This window comes from Moschus berezovskii, chromosome 17 (assembly GCF_049115385.1).
Source record: "Moschus berezovskii isolate FMDL1 chromosome 17, NW_MosBer_1.0, whole genome shotgun sequence".
NCBI classification, from domain to species: domain Eukaryota; kingdom Metazoa; phylum Chordata; class Mammalia; order Artiodactyla; family Moschidae; genus Moschus; species Moschus berezovskii.
This window is the reverse complement of record NC_142476.1, coordinates 31,454,160-31,473,039: the sequence shown is the minus strand read 5'-3', so window position 1 is coordinate 31,473,039 and position 18,880 is coordinate 31,454,160. Positions and strand designations below refer to the sequence as shown.

At 41.0% G+C, this 18,880-nt stretch overlaps 1 protein-coding gene across 1 annotated transcript in view; it reads left to right on the top strand.

Annotated features, from left to right (window-relative positions):
- Positions 1-3,362: 3,362 nt before the first annotated feature.
- Positions 3,363-18,880, top strand: part of AXDND1 (axonemal dynein light chain domain containing 1) — a 79,902-nt gene continuing 64,384 nt past the window's right edge. Inside the window, exons 1-9 of the mRNA XM_055418805.2 lie at positions 3,363-3,471; positions 3,829-4,020; positions 6,715-6,887; positions 7,650-7,753; positions 10,842-10,962; positions 11,600-11,685; positions 13,984-14,040; positions 15,462-15,564; positions 17,058-17,179. Of these exons, the coding sequence (XP_055274780.2) occupies positions 3,942-4,020; positions 6,715-6,887; positions 7,650-7,753; positions 10,842-10,962; positions 11,600-11,685; positions 13,984-14,040; positions 15,462-15,564; positions 17,058-17,179 (845 nt within the window). The 5' untranslated portion in view covers positions 3,363-3,471; positions 3,829-3,941. The remainder of the gene's footprint in view (positions 3,472-3,828; positions 4,021-6,714; positions 6,888-7,649; positions 7,754-10,841; positions 10,963-11,599; positions 11,686-13,983; positions 14,041-15,461; positions 15,565-17,057; positions 17,180-18,880) is intronic.

Below are 18,880 nucleotides of genomic sequence, written 5' to 3'. Positions count from 1 at the left end.
TCCCTCAGCCTTTGATGCTTGCACAATCAAAAGGCCACTGGGGTCCAAGTCCAAAAGTGGCTTTGCCTAGAGATGCCATCTATATAACAACACCAAAAAACAATTCTGTCTCTTGGGCAAGGAAGCCGTTTTCATCACCAAAGAATATTAACAAAAAATAAAAAGAGATTATACTGAGAAGACTCAATAGACCCTCAAATATAAAACATTCTAGGCTTAACTAAAGCAGACTGAGGCCTTAAGTGATCCTCTTCCAGATTTGGAAACTGCTTGGGGTAAAATGGTTTGAATCTTCAAAATCATGGTCATAATCTCTTCTAATGCGTATTGCTGTATTTCTCTTAATTTAAATTTTTTTGTAGACTCATCCTCCAATACTTAACATCTAAGAGGGCTAAAAGGATGATGCTAACCAGAATGACATTAACTTGAAGTTCTCCCAATAGAGAATGGACATTCAGCCAAGTTTTTACTCCTTCTCCAGGCAGGCCTACGGCCCCTTCTCACCTGGAAGTAGCCACTGATCAATCATTGCTCTTTACCCCCTTTTAAGCATAAAAGGGTAAACACCTGGGGGAGGGCGTGATACAGAGTACAGGGACATGGTCTTCCCGGGTGACTCCGTGGTCAAGCAGATGTGGGTTCGACCCTTGAGTTGGGAAGATCTCCTGGAGAGGGAAATGGCAACCTACTCCAGTATTTTTGCCTGGAAAATCCCATGGACAGAGGAGCCTGGTGGGATGCAGTCCATGGGGTTGCAGAAGAGTTGGAAATGACTGAGCGACTAAAGAACAATAGGTGATGAAAGTTAATCCCACCAGGGAGTTGTAAATAGAAAAAATGTGGGAGGCCCCTGTAAGTTAATGATTATGCTATAGAGCAGGTTTGCTTAGCAACAAAACCATGCAACAAAAGCATGAGACATGCCCCAAATAATAAACATGCCCCAAATAGTGGTGGTATGAGACCTACATCCTGCCCAGTGAGCTCAGTAAGTTAATAATCCCTAGGACGTGGTTTCTGCACACATAAACAATAACTTGCAGACCTAGCCTGACCGTGTGTGTAGGGGCAAGAAAACTCTCCTGCTCAACCTGGTGGAGGAGCTGATGATGGAAGCATGATGTCTACTCAAGAAAGTCAAAGAAGTTCTCCTCCCCACTTTTCCTTTGATTATAAAACGGTAGCCCAGCAAGTTTTCCTGGTTTGAAATTTCCCACCCACTTGTAAACCTCACAAGTATCCTAGTCTAATAAATCATTTCCTATCTATCATTTTGTGTGCACAGTCGTGTCCCACTCTGCAACTCCCTGGACCACTCTGCCAGGCTCCTCTGTCCACAGGATTCTCCAGGCAAGAATACTGGAGTGGGGTGCTATTTCTTACTCCAGAGGATCTTCCTGACTCAGGGATTGAACTGAAGTCCCTGTGTCTTCTGCACTGGCAGGTGGATTCTTTACCACTGGGCCACCTGTGAAGTCCCACATCTATCGCTTTCAGTCCTGTCCAACTCTGCGACCTTATGGACTGCAGCACGCCAGGCGTCCCTGTCCATCACCAACAACTTCTGGAGCTTGCTCAAACTCCTGTCCATCCAGTTAGATGGTGATGCCATCCAACCATCTCATCCTCTGTCGTCCCCTTCTCCTCCTGCCTTCAATCTTTCCCAGCATCAGGGTATTTTCCAATGAGTCAGTTCTTTGATTCAGATGGCCAAAGTATTGGAGTTTCAGCATCAGTCCTTCCAGTGAATATTCAGGACTGATTTCCTTTAGAATTGACTGGTTTGATCTCCTTGCAGTCCAAGGGACTCTCAAGAGTCTTCTCCTATACTTTGCTTCTTGCTAAATTCTTTTCTCCACTGAGACATAAAGGACTATGGTACTGCAGCTCTTCAGAGCCCCTGAAATGACACCGAACGGCTTCATCGAAATGCAGGGATTCCACCAGCACTACTTGGTATTAAGATTCCGTCTTAATACAAAATGATCCTGAATGTGAGCAGCAGAACTCTGAGGCCTTCCAGGGGACAGACATCCCACCCCACACCCCCTGCCTGTTTGCAGAAAAGCTTTAGCCTTCCAGGCCTTCCCCAAGTTCCAAAGAGCAAATTCAGAGAAGTGAGAACACTTAGAAACAAAACAAGATAAAACAACAGTTTAAGGACGCTTAGTTCCTACTCAAGGGCTATAGATAAAGATAGATAGATATTCTGAACCATATCCTCCAGTTGTTTTCCAGATAGTAACCCCACCACCAGTCGGAAGACATTGAATGCTCATGAAAGCACACAGACCCCAGACCGTTTGGAACAGTAAGGTTGATGTTGACTCCTGAAATACCACCTGGTTGGCAACCCACTCTAGTACTCTTGCCTAGAAAATCCCATGGACGGAGGAGCCTGGTGCAGGCTAGTGTCCATGGGGTCGCAAAGAGTCGGACACGACTGAGCGACTGAGCGACTTCACTTTCACTTAACTCACCACTAATCCACAATCAGAAAAATGTCTACAAGCTGATCAGGTGCCTGTGGCCAGTTTCTCGCCTTGCAATTAAAAACGCCTCACTGAGAGTCATCAGGGGGTTCTGGTCTTTTGAGCCTGCTCTCCTTGCTTAGCACCTTGCGATAAAGTGTACATTCCTTTATCATAATCAGATGTCAGTCAATTGGCTTTGCTGTGGGTCGGGTAGAGCAGAGCCGATCATGGTGGTGTTGAGAGGGGGTTTTTCAGCTTCTCTGTTCCAGTGTATTTATCACATAACTTCCTGTGAACAGGTTTTTAAGCAGTAAGACCCAAGATTTGATCGGGTTGTCTCTGCCTGAGGTGCAATTTCCCCACCGACCTCCAGCTAAAAAATTCTGTACCTAGGAATGCCTTCCGCCCGCAGGGAAAGTCGGGGTCGGGGTTGGGGTATGAGGGGCGCGGGCGCAAGTGGAAATGCCGACAGAGGCAGCATCCGCAGTAATGCCTCAGTTGATGGGATTGATGAGAACTCAATACTTGTTGATCACCCCATTTCCCCCTGAATTTGGCTTGTGGAAAAACAGGAAACAAAAAAGTGGGATGAAGGGATGCGAAGCACTCACCCAAGTCGGACCCCGCCTTTGGTCCCAAGGTGGGAGAGTGGGGAGGTCGAGGGGGTGTGGGGGGGGGGCGCTTCACTGGCTCGCGCCTGCGCCCTGGCGCCCACCTGCTTCGGAAGCCCCGGGATCCAGACACTTCCTGACTCCGTGACAACGGCTCTATTAAACGTTTTTATTCTTCATGCGACTAAAAGTGTGTTATGATTTTAAACACATCCGATCCCCTAGAGACTGTTTCTTAGCCGTCTCCGTCGACGGCCGGCACCGCCGAAGGCAGCCGCCGCTGAGGGTTGCCAAGGCACGGGGTCCTGGGTTTCCATGACGACATGAAGGCGTCCGGGAAAAGGCGTGGCGACAAGATGTCTGGCGGGAAACACAATTTACGGGTACGGGTTGCAAGTGTCCGTTTCCCATCACTTCTGACGGCAGAAACGAGGTCGGGCGACCTCGAGTCGGTGAAGCTGCGAGCGCGAGGGCGGCCTGTGGGGAAGCCGGGGTCCAGCCGACTCGCCTCGAGCCAGGGGCGCCCTTGGGTGGTGCCGGTGGTCGGAGGGGTGGGTCCAGCGTGTCTTTCCCGGCCTGGGCCCAGGTGTTTTAGTTGCATCAGATATCTTGGGAGAGCTCAGAAATCTCCCCAAAGAAAACCCAAGGTAGATGAATTTGTAAACTCCAAATTTAACGTGAACACTAAACGGGTATCGCTCCCTCCCTTTCCTTCTTCTATGTCTCTTTTTTCCCTGCAGGTCTGTGTGCAGCTCTGCCAAATCCCAATACTGTATGCCGGTGATATGTTTGTAGATTAGCTTTCCGGAGGGGTATTTCAACTAATTACAGAGAGTGCTAGGCATTACTTAAAATGTCACTCTCGAAAACACCCTCCACGTCAACCCCTGAGGGCAAAAACTTGAAAAGCTCTGCATCCAAGGAAGAAACAGGTAACGTTCTTCAAGGCGTAAGTTATCATGACCATAATCACAACCATTCACTTTTTTCCTTAATCTGAGATTTCAGATACTTTAGTTTTGTTTTACCAATATACTTGTTTAAATAAAATCAAAAGCCTTGCCTTTTATAATATTTTGCAGTCCTACTCTGCGTAAGGATTGTATTTTTTTTTTTCAAATGCTGATGAGTTTTATATGGTTCTAAATTCAACCTATTTTTAAGTACCAGTGGTGGTTTGAAACAGTACTTTCTGGGATTTTTTTGGGGGGGGTTGTTAAAGAACTAGTTTGTATCAGGTTTTAGTAATCACTCTGAATGAAGGTACTTATATAAGATTTTCAATCATATATGGATGTGCAGATCTGTTCTAGAGTAAGAATCTGCCAGACTCATTTCTCCCCTTGTTATGTTAAAGGCTCCTCCAGTTCACCTACATCTTGTTTTTAGGAGAGACTCTGCTAAAATCCACTTACCTTTTTTTTTCTTATTTCTTCTGATATTCTGACTCCATCACAAACTCTCAAGAGATAAAGATTTGGTAATGTGAACTTCAGGTGTTTTGATGGTCATCAAAGCATGATACATCCTTACAAAAGTTAAAATAAACCATGCTATGTGAAAATCCCATGGATGGAGGAGCCTGGTAGGCTGCAGTCCGTGGGGTCGCTAAGGGTTGGACACGACTGAGCGACTTCACTTTCACTTTTCACTTTCCACTTTCACACATTGGAGAAGGAAATGGCAACCCACTCCAGTGTTCTTGCCTGGAGAATCCCAGGGACGGGGGAGCCTGGTGGGCTTCCGTCTATGGGGTCACACAGAGTCGGACACGACTGAAGTGACTTAGCAGCAGCAGCATGTGAGAAGCATAGACTAGTGGAGAGTTCTTTAAGAAGAGTGACAGCCCAGCCCTCCTTGACTAACTACATAGGAGACTTTTCCTATATTAGGTGTTCACCTTCTCTTTGTAAATCATCTGCCCTCATTGAACTGTGCAGAACATTGTTTGTACTGAGTGTTGCTTTACTAATTTGCTCAGATTATTCTACTCCTTTGTTTGTTTTTGAGCAAGCTCTGGGAGTTGGTGATGGACAGGGAAGCCTGGCGTGCTTCTGTTCATGGGCTTGCGAAGAGTTGGACGTAACTGGGCGACTGCACTGAACTGATTCTACTCTTTTCATTTCTAACAATCGCAATTCTACTGTTAAATCCAACTCAAATCCCTTCCACTCTGTAAATGTTTCAATTGAATTTTCACCTTTGAACTTAGAAAAAATTACTAAATAATTTGACAGTTTTGAAGAGATTTCTTTTGTGATTTTCACATCAAAGGGGAAATAGACATTCCCATCATTTTTATGCTATCCCAGTTAACTGATCAAGTTAAGTGAGTTGTTTTCAGTTTTGAATTTGGAGTAATGGAGGTTTATCATTGTGCATGAGCTTTTGAACTCGTGTCTGATGTGAGTGTAACAGGGCAGAGTGAGCGCAGCCCTTAGCAGCCAGCCATTGCTGTAATACTCCGCACCCTGTTACTGGGCAGCAGGCCTTGCTCAGCCATTGCTTGGTGCCTTCGTGCGCCCTGCTTGCAAGCAACCAACTGTTAATGAAGGATTGTCAGTTGTCCTCAGCCATTGGTCAGCACCGCAGTGGCCCACTGATCACTGTCAATGAGGGGTCATTGGGGAAGTGATTCAGTCAAGGATCAGTGGTGTGGTCATCAGGTGGAGAGTGAGGTAAGAGACAGATAGAGGTCTTCTCCTGGAGGCTCTCCAGCTTACCCAGTTTGGGGCCAGCGGGCGAGCTGGAGGGCCCAGGGAACAGTCTGGGGACTACGTCCTGTGGGGCTCCAGAGCCCTCACTAAGGCCCTCCACTAGCCTTGGTCCAGGCCTTGAGGCAGCGGTGAAATTCTCCCTCATCCCTGTCTCTGCACCCTAAGAGCAATGGCTGTCTGCCTGGGTTGCAATCTGTGAGATCTGGTCTCCACCATTTGGGCGGCCTGAGGAACCGGAGGGCTGGTTGGGTTGGATGCCTGGCTCCCTCAGGGATGACAGCTGGGCAAGGTGTGGGAACCTGGCCCTGAGGGAGCTGCCAGCTGAGCTCTGTCTCTTCTTAGCTGGGACTGGGACCTTGGAGGGCTAAAGTTGTACCTTGGAACCTTGCTCTTTCTTGTCGGGACAGAGAATACCGTTCATCTGGTAGAGATTTACAGGAACATCATTACCTGACCATGACCAGAGCTCAAGAACAAAGAATCTGGCACTGAGAGGTCTGCAGCAACTAACCAGGCTCATCCCTCACCTTTTGCTTTTAAAGGGACTTGCTAAAAGCTTTCAGTAACTTTGGGGTTCTTAGGGTATGAGCCACCCATCTCCTCATGTGAATCTGTAATAAACCTTTCTCTGTTCCAAACATTAATGTTTAATATTGATGGGCCTCACTGTGCATAGGACACACGGATTTGTGATTTCGGTAACGTGAGTACGGTGAAGAGTATGAGTTGTTTTTTTTTTTCTTGATTAGATGATTCAGTGTTTTAAATATTGTTGCTATTCTTGGCAACCAGAAGCAATGATTTTCTCTGTCAGCAACATATATATAGGATTGATGAGACAACCTGGGAATCTTGAACTAACTAAAAAAAAAAACTACAGTAAGCTTTTCTTTCCCATTATTTTCTTAGGACTTCCTGAACTAAAGGAGAAAAAAATTTTGGTGGATCTATCAAAACCTCTTCCTACTTCCCTTCAAAATGAGTTCATCCCTGAGGAAGTTCTGCTTTCTCTGACCAATGCAGCCAATGCTGGTCCTTGTCCTGAAAACTTACTGCCTCCTAAGAAAATTAAAACTCCAAAGGTGTGTACGTATGTGTGTGTGTGTATGTGTTTGTATAAAGTACTTGGGAACATTTATCTTGACATCCAGTTCGTTAAGTATTTATTTAATATGTTTTATATTCCAGATTGTCTTAAGGATATTTTAAAATTAACTTCCTAGATTGAAAGCTAAAATATTTTGCACAAATACTTTCAAGGAAATACTTGAGTATATCCATTAACCTGTTTCTATGTGATTTACCTAAATGATCATTACTACTCTTAGTCTTGATGTTTTTCTTTTTTTTAAAAAAAAAGGTTATTTATTTATTTGGCTGACTTGGTCTCTCGTTGCAGAGAGCAGGGCCTGCTCTACTTGCAGCATGCAGGCATCTCATTGCAGTGGCCCCTCGGTCATAGCCGAGTGCATGCTCTAGGGTGCCCAGGCCTCACTGGCTTCTGCATGTGGGCTCGTTAGTTGTGGCTCCTGGACTCTCAAGTACTGGACTCAGTAGTTGTGGAGCCCGGACTTGGTTGCTCCGAGGCTGTGGGATCTTCCCCAGCCTGGGAAGTCCTTGTCCCCTGCATTGCAAGGCAGGTTCTTAACCACTGTACCACCAGAGAAGCCTGGAGTCTTGATATTTTTCTTTCACTGTTAAGTTGTTCTAGTTTCAGTCTTTAGAATTATACTTTTTCTAAACAGTATCCAAATGCCTTTAAGATACTCAAAAATGATCAAGAATAGATTTCATTTGACTCGAGCGCCCTCTGCTGTGTATTCATGGTTGTTTTTCTCCCCCAGGGTACTCTTCCTCGCCCTGTTGACCACGTCTGGCAGAACCCTGTCCGAAGAAATAAGTTCAAATACCTGATAGACCATCCAGTTTCCCTAACCGGAGCTGGAAGGTAAAGAAGGAAGATAGTGGTGTAGATGCAGATAACAGAGTCATTTTCTCATTTTGTATGATTTCCTTGAGAGGAGCAGAACTGGAAAAAATCACAGAATCAGAGTTTTAAAGCTTAAAGTACCTTTAATGAACCAGCATACAATCTGAAGAGGGCATGGGTCTACCTTTTGTGTATGATTATTATCAATAGGATGGCAGTAGAAGCTGGCTCTTCTGACGTTTCACTCATTTAAATTTGCTTTGGTGCACCTTTGTGTACTTGTCCCTTATTCTCCTATTCCTATTGTACCCTAGCAGGAGGGACAGTATCAGGCAGAATGTCTTTAGGGCCTCTTTTATTTGCACTTCTGAGAAGAGCTAGGTAACATAGTTTGATGACATGCAAAAACTTGAAAAACAAGTGCTTAGCCCCTGGTTTTCCTTGGAGCAAACCCTTAACCTTTACACGTGTGTGGGCTCAGTCGCTCAGTCATGTCACCAGGCTCCTCTGTCCATGGAATTTTCCAGGCAAGAATCCTGGAGTGGGTTGCCATTTCCTACTCCAGGGGATCTTCCAGATCTGGGGATCAAACCCAGGTCTCTTGCGCCTCCTGCATCGGCAGGCAAATTCTCTACCACTGCACCGCCATCAAGGAAGTGATCAAATCAGCAAGTTGTATTTGTCATTTTTATATAATTCCTAAAAATGTCCAAAGTGTCAATATTTTCTCTGTGAAGACTGTGGTCTCCTAATTTTCTGTGTGTGGTTCATTTATCAATTTACTCCCTCCCCCCAAAAAAAAAACTTATTCCTGCCATGCTCCTTACCGAACGACCACTTAATAGTGAGTTTAGTTCAAGATGGGGAACACATGTACACCCGTGGCGGATTCATGTCAATATATGGCAAAACCAATACATTATTGTAAAGTAATTAGCCTCCAATTAAAATAAATTAAAAAAATAAAATAAAAGTCATCTTGGAACATACCATTAAATAAATAAATAAAATAGAAAATAGAAAAAAAAATAGTTTACAGTTGCTAGTACTTGGGGAGATTATTTGGTTTTTCTGAATTCAGTTTCTTATTTGTAAAAAGGGAATAATAGACTCCCTCCATTTGGTGTACCCCCCAGGGGTATAGAAAACACAAAAGAGTAGGAGCACTTACTCAGGGAATGTAGGAGCGCTTGTGAAACTGTGCACAGCTCTTCAGTTCAGTTGCTCAGTCGTGTCCGACTCTTTGCGACCCCATGAATCACAGCACGCCAGACCTCCCTGTCCATCACCAACTCCCGGAGTTCACTCAAACTCATGTCCATAGAGTCGGTGATGCCATCCAGCCATCTCATTCTCTGTCGTCCCCTTCTCCTCCCGCCCCCAATCCCTCCCAGCATCAGAGTCTTTTCCAGTGAGTCAACTCGTCACATGAGGTGGCCAAAGTGTTTCAGCTTTAGCATCAGTCCTTCCAGTGAACACCCAGGATTGATCTCCCTTAGAGTGGACTGGTCTCCTTGCAGTCCAAGGGACTCTCAAGAGTCTTCTCCAACACCACAGCTTGCTGCTGTGTAAATATAAGGTGTTATTACTCAGCTATGTCTCAGTGCTAGAAAAAGTGGCAGAAATTTAGGCTATGGACTTCTGTGTTCTGGAGCTTGGTGTCATAAGTATCGGTACTTTATTTTATGCCCGTGGACCATGACTTTAATTATTAACATTTAATAATTAGTAGTTATGAGATATTTGAAGTACTTTTAAAAATTATTAGCTCTATCTGAGTGTGGCAATAATCTGACATTAAAATTTTAATGTCAAATGATATCTGAGTAGGAACTTTTAAAAATGTGAAGATCTGTAGTATGGTAAGACAGGATCATGGCCTCTCTGAAATGTCCTCACTGCAGTCCTTGGACCCTGTGGCTACCTACCTTACGTGGCAAAGGTTACCTTGATCTGGCATTGGCAAGAGACAAGAGGAGGGTGACTATAACATTAATAAGTGTTAGTGGCAGATATATGGAGAAGGAAATGGCGACCCACTCCAGTGTTCTTGCCTGGAGAGTCCCAGGGACGGGGGAGCCTGGTGGGCTTCCGTCTATGGGGTCACACAGAGTCGGACACGACTGAAGTGACTTAGCAGCAGCAGTGGCAGATATTGAGGACAAAGGATGGGACAGAATCAATTACGGATGCTGAGATTTTTGATGAGTAGAGTGGTGGTGCTAACTGACAGAATTAGTGATTACAGAAGGATGAAAAGTTAGAATGGGGAGAATTATTTAGTCGTATCTAGAAGTAACAAGTATGATAAGGTGAGATTTGATAGCATAGCCAAGGGAGAAAGTGTAGGGAAAGCCCAGAGGAATGAGGATAGGATGTTGTGGAACATTTCCATTTGGTAGGCAGGAGGTCAGAGAGATGTCCAAGAAGGAGTGGGTGGGACGAAAGAACCAAGGGAGTCCAGTCATGTAGAGGGCAGGGGAGAGGAGAGTGTTTTTAGAAAGTGAGGTGATCAACCCTGGAAAGTACCCCAGAAGAATAGTGGAAGATGAGAACTGGTGACTTAACTGTAGAAAGTCATCCTCAGCTTTCTGGAGAATGATTTCAGCAGAGAGATGGGAATGAAATCAGAATTGCAGGGAAGTTTTAAGAAGTCTTATGTTGAGCAGAAAGTACAAGGTAGATCAAGGTAACTTGACGACAGTGCACAGTCAAGGGAAGATTTTTAGAAGCGGAAACGACCTGAGTTATAGACCGGCGGGAATATTCCAAGAGAAAAGGAAATGCACAGAAGTTCTAATTGATGGAATGAGATCCCCAAGGATGTGGGCAAAGATGAAATGAAGGACTGAAGTGGAGGAAATAATCCTGGGAAATAGAATACATCTTCACCTGAGGTTGAAGGAAAGGCGAAAGATATTTGAGATGGAGAAGAGGAAGGATGTGTGGGAACACTAACGCCTTAGCGTTCTAAGTAAAGGGTGAGGCAAGGAGATCAGCTTTGTGTCCCTTTTACCCACTAGAAGGATGTGTGTGGGCATTACCCATTTTTATCCAGTGGTCAAACAAAAGACTTATTTTGTAAATTTTTATTTTTTAATCTTAGGGATATTTCTTTTCTGTATGATGTTAAATATGTTAAAGGAGAGGCGAGGGAGAGTGTGGTTTGTCCCCCACGATCGGACCGTGCACTGCAGTCCCGTGATGGTGTGATTGTCCCTCATAAGGTAAATAAAGTATTTGACAGATTACTTCCTCTCCCTCTCTCTACTTAAAAAAAAAAATCCTCAAAATATAAAGCCATGTGAAACTCTAACGGCCTGCATTGTTTAGGTATTCTAATTTTTTCATGGCACTTTCTCATTTTTTCTAGAAAAGGGAATTTACTGGGAGACGATCAAATGTATCTTGAGCAGTTTTCCAAACTACAGCTATTTAATCTTGAAAATACAGTATAGGAGCCTATTTTTTTTTTTAAGAAACCCACAGTTTAAAGTTGTAGAGTGCTTGAAAGTAACACAACATCATAAATCAGCTAGATTTCAATTTAAGAAAAGGCAGGAAAAAAAGTTGTAGAATTCTTATTTTTGGCAAGTTGCTAAGGTAAGTTTTAAATAACTCTTGAATTTTCAAGTCAATAGATTTCTTTGTCTAATACTAAAACCAAGATTGTTCTTTAATTCATGGTTAATTTTTTAACCTGTTTTCTGCTAAAAGTTTATTATTCCTTGCCATGATCCATATTACTAAGTGCTGTTATTTCTCTAATCAAAAATCTCTTAATAAATAGTATCCTTTTGGGATAGGAATTAGGATTTATATGACTCATCTAATGTTTTTATTCTTGTTCTTTTTTTTTTTAAGCCAAAGAAACTAACAGATACATTGATTCCTGAAGAATTTCATATTGTGTCAAATACAGGAGTTTCAGGTTTAGAGTGTTTTGATGAGTGAGTACTGGGGTGTATACTGAATATCTGATAAGTTGAACTGTTTCCTACTTCCCAGACATAGAGGAACCTGAGCAATTCACTCATATTCCTAGGCAGTTGTTTGGTCGCTGAGTTGTGTCTTACTGTTTTATGACCCCATGAACTGTAGCCAGGCTCTTCTGTCCATGGGATTTCCCAGGCAGGAATACTGGAGTGGGTTGCCATTTCCTTCTCCAAGGGATCTTCTCGACCCAGGGATCGAACCTGTGTCTTCTGCATTTGGCAGGCAGATTCTCTACCACTGAACCACCAGGGAAGCCTTTTCCTAGTCAGTATCTACAATGAAATGAGTAAATGTTTGGCTTACCATACTAATAAAATTTAAGGAAGCTATCAAAAACTAATGAAAAATGTCTTACTTAAAAGAGTTTGAAGCAACAAGAATTTACTGTATGGTGCAGGAAACTGTGCAATTATAAAATATTCAATTGTAATATCTTTAATATCTTATAATAACCTATAATGGAAAATATTCTGAAAAATATATATATAACTGAGTCACTTTGGTGTGCACCTAAAAGTAACATAATACTGTAAATCAGTTATATTTCAATTTTTAAAAATTTGAGATTTTTGTGATTAAATTGTTCTCTTTTTCCTGTTGTTTAATTTTGAATGAAAAAAATTAGATCTTTGTTCTGAATGCTTGCTTCCTCTTTAGGAATGGTTTTCAGCAATGACTGGAAAGTAGCCCTCTAAGTTGAAACCTCATATTGCATGCTCCAGGGCTTAACTCCAGACTTCAGACTAGTCATTTCTAGTTTTCTTTGATTTCTGCTTTATGCGATTGAAAATGGTTTTATTTTCCGAAACAACACTTGAATGTTTCATAATTTGAAATTTGAAAAACTAAAACTTTGGACTAGTTTTTATAGTAAAATATCCAGAAACTGTCATTCATTTCACCTTATCCAGTACATATGTTATATGGCATTTCCTTATAATGGTGGGTTTCAGAACAGTATTTTGTCAAAGGGAACTAAATGCTACTCATTTTGGGGGGTGACTTTTAATTTTTTATAAATTTTAAAGTTATAAAAATGTTACAAAAATAAGACAAGGAACTCCCATGTACTCTCTCCTGACTCGCTGAGTAATTACATTTTGCCTCATTTGCTTTGATACACACACACACACACACACTCTTAAACTATTCAAGAGTAAGTTGGAGCCCTCATGACCTTTTGCCACTTTAGTGTCTGTTTCCTTACAATGCACTAGTTATAGATCCTGTTGATGACTTTCTTAGCTCCATCATTCTTGTATATACTAGTTGCTGTTTTACAATATAGACTCATAGATTTCTCCCTTTTTTTGGCGAGTCATATTTCTTTGCTATCATTGATGTTCAAGTTTTTCCTGATTTTGCTAATGCCAGCTCCTTTGAGCTGGCTCTTGTGTTCTTTAGGCATGTGCCCATCATTCTTTGAATGTTCTCTTATTCTCAGGCTCAGTAAGATTTTCAGGTTCATCTTGGATTTCCCAACTCCAGCCCTGAAATAAGCTATGAGTCACTTCTTCCAGAAGTACTGTTTTCCTTTTAGTGGAGAAGAGTTCTCAGAAACCAAGATCTGGGTGCTGGGTATCATTGCTTCTAGTCCCTCTCACACACTCACTTTTGAAACTATTTTGAGCCTGTATAGTCCCTGAATATTTTTCATGAATCTAAATTCTGAAAATGGACCTTATTAACCAACTGTGTTCCAGTAGGGGGCAGAAACAAAGTAAATGTTTTTCAACTGGAGGAAGAAGAAAGATACATAAATAGGAATGAATTTGAAGAATTACCATATGGTCTCATTGTGATACCCACTTGGATATAGGCACGTACTTCCAGGCGACAAATGTGTATGTTGGGCATCAGGAAAACTGGGTTTGATTTCATCTCTGCTTCTTGTTAATTTTGTAACCTGTTTAGTCACTTAACTTTGCTGACTTCGGTGTCCTTAGAACATTCTTCCACCTTTGATAGGTCATTTTCTTTTAATGAATCAAAGAAATTATTGTATTGTGATATATTTGAAAATGTGATTAAAGCTCTTTTACTGAAATGTTTTAAATCTAAGTATCATTATATCTGTGTCTGTAGATGTCTAAGGCCATTTAAGTATGATCTTGTGTGTAAAACAATGGACGTTTCTGATTGTCTCCAAGCTTCTCAGTTCTGTGAGATCTTAAGTTTTTCATGTTTTGTTATGTGATAAATAGGCCCAACGGTTTTCTTACAATAGCATTTACCTGTCTTATTTGTTGCAGCAAATATACTACTCTCCTCACAGACAGCGAAAATAGGCTGTTGCTCTTCCCATCCATGTAAGTACAGTTTATTTTGAGAATGTTGCTAAGAAAAAGTAACTATATATATATTTTTTCCTTTTTATTGGTAGTTTATTACACAAAAATAATAAAATTATCATAGAAATCCAAGACAGTGATTGCCTACATTTCTATCATTTAATCAGTGCTCTTTCTCCAACTGCATATTGATTCTTTACGTATTTATAAGAACATCAAAGTGCTAGAAAACACTTTTTTAAAAAATTACCATTTTAAATGTTTTTTTTGTTGTTCTTGTTTTTAAATTTTATTGTGGGAAGAATATTTAATATGAGGTCTACCCTCTTAAAATTGTAAGGGTGAAATACAGTGTTGTTAATTATAGGCACAGTGTTATACAGCAGAACTCTAGAACCTTGCATTATTGAAATATTATGCCCTTGATTAGCAGCTTCTCATTTCCTTCTCCCCACAGCCCTTGCAGACCGCTGTTAAACTCTCTGATTATATGAGTTCGACCATTTTAGGTACCTCACGTAAATGGAATCAAGCAGTGCTTGTTCTTCTGTGACTGGCTTATTTCACTTTGCACAATATCCTCTTGGTACATTCATGTTGGTGCATAGTGCAGAATTTTCTTTTTTTTTTTAAGGCTGAATGATATTCCTGTGTGTGTATATATATACTTCTTCTTTATCCATTCATTCATCGACAAACGTTTAGGTTGTTTCCACATCTTGGCTATTGTGAATAGAGCTTCAGTGAATGTGGGAGTGCTAATCTCTCTCCAGGATCCTTTTCTGGGAGTGGGGGGCCACGCTGTGCAGCAGGCAGGATCTGAGTTCCTCGACTGGGAATCAAACCTGTGCCCTGTGCAGTGGAACTGTGGATTCACTGGACCGCCAGGAAGTCTCTCTTTGAGATCTTGGTTTCAAGTCTTTTAAGTGGGATTACTGAATATATATAAAATACCTTATATTCTACATTTAACTATTAGTATTTCTCCATTTTGCTATAGACTTTTTTTTTCTAATCTATCCTTTGTCCATTTTCTTTTTGATTGTGAAGTATCTGGTATTAACACTTTGTTAGCCAACATTAACAACTTGTAGCCAATATTAACAACATGATGTTTATCACTCCACATTTTTCTGTGTTACAGTCTTACACAATAGGTATATAAAATTTTTTTTGAGGGAGGAGAACAGAACATTATTTTCTTTTATGAAAAAGGGGATCATACTATTTGTATTTTTTGGGGTTTTTTTTGTTTTTGTATTTTGTTTTACTGTATTATTGATATCCCACAAGATTAGTACATACAAGTATAATGCTTTAAAATGCCATTAATATTCCGTAATATGTACATTTTCTTTGTACATATTATGTTCCTTTTGCCTTTTGAGCATGACCTATTGTAACATTAATTATATAAATCTGCCATCTTAATCTTTTAGGAAGCCTAATAAGAGAGTAGAAGTGGTCCAACTGAATGACGTGATGGACACTATGCTGGAGAGGGCTGGTGTGGAGAGTCGGGAATACACAGGGCCAACCAAGGTAACTGCAAACATCAATGAGCACTAGTGGTCAAGAGCATTTGCTCTGGAGGTAAAATGCCTGGACTGGAATCCTGACCCTGCCATTTATTAGCTGGTGACCTTGGGCAGGTCATTTAATGTATCTGTGCCTTGATTTCCTCATCTGTAAATGACAGATAATACTAGTTACCTCATAAGGTTGTTGTGGAGATTAAATGACATAACACATGTAAAGTGCTTAGGACAATGCTTGACATGTGGTAAACACTGTGTAATTTTTTATTATTGTTATTGTATTTAATCGAATATAAGGCACCATTGATTATAAAACCCTAATTTTATGTTCCACTAAAAAACACTACCAATTAAACCATGCTTTCTTACCACTTGTACTTTTTATTTTGCACCTAATGAAAGAGCTTTTTCAGTCTTACATAGATATAGATTTTTTTTCTTTATGGGGCTGTTTCTCTTTTGTGAAATTTTATTTTTATAGAATTTGAAATTTATAGACAAGTTCAGTATAAGGCACTCCTAAGGCAATGGCACCCCACTCCAGTACTCTTGCCTGGAGAATCCCATGGACGGAGGAGCCTGGTAGGCTGCAGTCCATGGGGTTGCTAAGAGTCTGACACGGCTGAGCGACTTCACTTTCACTTTTCACTTTCATGCATTGGAGAAGGAAATGGCAACCCACTCCAGTGTTCTTGCCTGGAGAATCCCAGGGACGGGGGAGCCTGGTGGGCTATCGTCTATGGGGTCGCACAGAGTCGGACACGACTGAAGCGACTTAGCAGCAGCAGCAGCATGCAATCTTTACCCAGATTCACTAGTTGTTTACATTGTGCCCTGTTTGCTTTATCATTCTTTCTTTTTCTGTATATATCCTCTGTGTGCATGGGTTTTTTCCTAAATCACTTTAGAGTAAGCTGGCAACTTCGTGCATCTTTATCACCAAACATTTTAGGGTATGTTTCCTATGAATAAGGACATTCTCTTATATATCTATAATATAGTTATCAAAATCAGGAAATGTTGATATGATAATATTATCTAATACGGTTCATATTCAAGTTTCAGATTTTATTAACTGTACCTGTAATGGCTTTTATAGCTATTTCCCCCTCTGTTTCAGAATCCTGGGTCACACAGTACTTTTAGTTGTCATGTTCCTGAAACTGTTCTTTGGTTTTCTTAACTTTGATATCTATAGAATGTTCCTCAATTATGGTTTGTCTGATGTGTAATTATTCAATTCAGACTTTGTATTGTTGGCGGCTGTAACATAGTAGTAATATTGTGACTTTCTCAGTGCATCATATAAAGAGGTACATGATTAGACACTTTATTAATGTATCATTTTTATATATATTTATAAGAAAAATGTAAATGAACAAATTAATCTAGGTATTTCAAAAACTTACACTAAAACTTAAGAGTGCTCACCCCCTAAGATGTCTTTTACTGGCAAGACTATAATAAATACTGATTGTCTTACTTCTCTTTCGCCAGATGCATAAACTGCTTCATATACTGAAGAAGGAACAGACCATTTATAACACAGTATTTCATGAACTGATTCGACAAGTCAGTGTGGACTGTGCAGATAGAGGAGAACTACTGTCCAAAATCAGGTTCGAGCTGTTACTGGAGTATCCAAGTTTCCTCCTGAATTTTGTATTAGAATTATATCTGTTTTTCAGAAAATCACAAAAATATACGTCTCTATTCTATTGATAATAAGGGACCCGAATGTATGTCTATTCTGTTTTATATAGTAAAAGCATATTATCTGAGAACTTCCTTAAGTTGATTTCTGTTGGGATGTTTGACACCCTCTTCTTTTATTACTGGGAATGAAATGCTATGTGAAAAGTGGAAAAAGATAGTTTCTGAAGACAGATCAGTCTGGGTTTCTCATCATCTAGGTATATGACCTTGGTAAAAATCTATACCTTAGTTTTCTTATCTGTAAATGAAGATAATAGCTATGTGAAAATTTTCATTTGTCTATTTGTTCACTTGTAAATGATATTTACTGAGTGTCTACTATGGGTCAGGCATTAAGATGCTTCATAGAATTGTGATGAGGTTTAGATGAGAGCACAGAAGTAGGTAGGTGCTCAATACAAATGATTATTATAGATTATGATTATAAATACTATTAGTACTGTAATTCTTCTTCTTATGACTATGGTACTTTCCAAAAGCTGAAAGGAATAGTAGATACTGGGTTCTGATTACATATCTGCAGCTTACTTGCCATGGAACCATAGGCAAATGATTAGATCTCTCTGATTATCTGTATCTCCTGAATGGGAATTAACAGAATACATTTGCCCTATTTGTCCACTGTCTGATTTGCTGAAACAGAGTGTGCCTATCTGATAGTACTCATTAACTAGAAGCAAAGCCATTGATAGGAGACTGATCAAGATTAGAATACTAAGGAGTAAGTTGTTGGAACACCATGAAGAGCTGCAGAATGCCAAATTAGAATGAGGATAGGGACAGATGAAGGCTGAGTTGTCACTCTAAGAACAAAGTCAGGAAGGACAGATGAGGAATCAGTTGGAGAGGAACTAGATGACTGTGGATCCAAAGTTTCTTTAGTGAGAAATTGATGTGAGTGGAACTCTTCCAACTGATTTTAGGAGCTAGCTTTTTACAGGCCAAAATAGGGTGGGGCCCTGTTCCAGGAAGTCTAGACAGAAAGAGATAGGGAAATCAAAGCTAGAATGCTTTAACAAAAATTGAGTCAGACACTAGGGAGACAAAATTACTAACTTCAAAGTGCCAGCAATAGATTCAGAATAGGGCTTCAAATGGGCTTCCCTGGTGACTCAGAGGGTAAAGAATCCTGCAGTATGGGAGACCTGGGTTCAATCCCTGGGTTGGGACAATCCCCTGGAGAAGGGAATGGCAACCCGCTCCAGTATTCTTGCCTGGAGAATCCCCATGGACAGAGGAGCCTGATGGGCAACAGTCCATGGGCTTGCAAAGAGTCAGACACGCTGAGCAACTAAACACAGCACACAGGGCTTCAAAGCTAAGAATTTAGAATAGGGTAGAGTTGGAATTAAGAATACAAAGTAGGTGGGGATAAATAATGAGGTTTCAGGATGATTGCTGGAAACATTCATGATGTGTTTGTGGAATAGTGAAACACTTTGTCGGTTCAGCTTAATCTAACGTCCACTATTTTGTTGCGGTAGGAGCTTGTTTTGAAGTGCTAGGGCTCACCTTCAATGAGGAAGACATCTGTTGTCCTCAGGCTGGTATCTTACAGAGTCCTACCTGTTTCACAAGATTTTGGGAGGATCCAATAGATATCC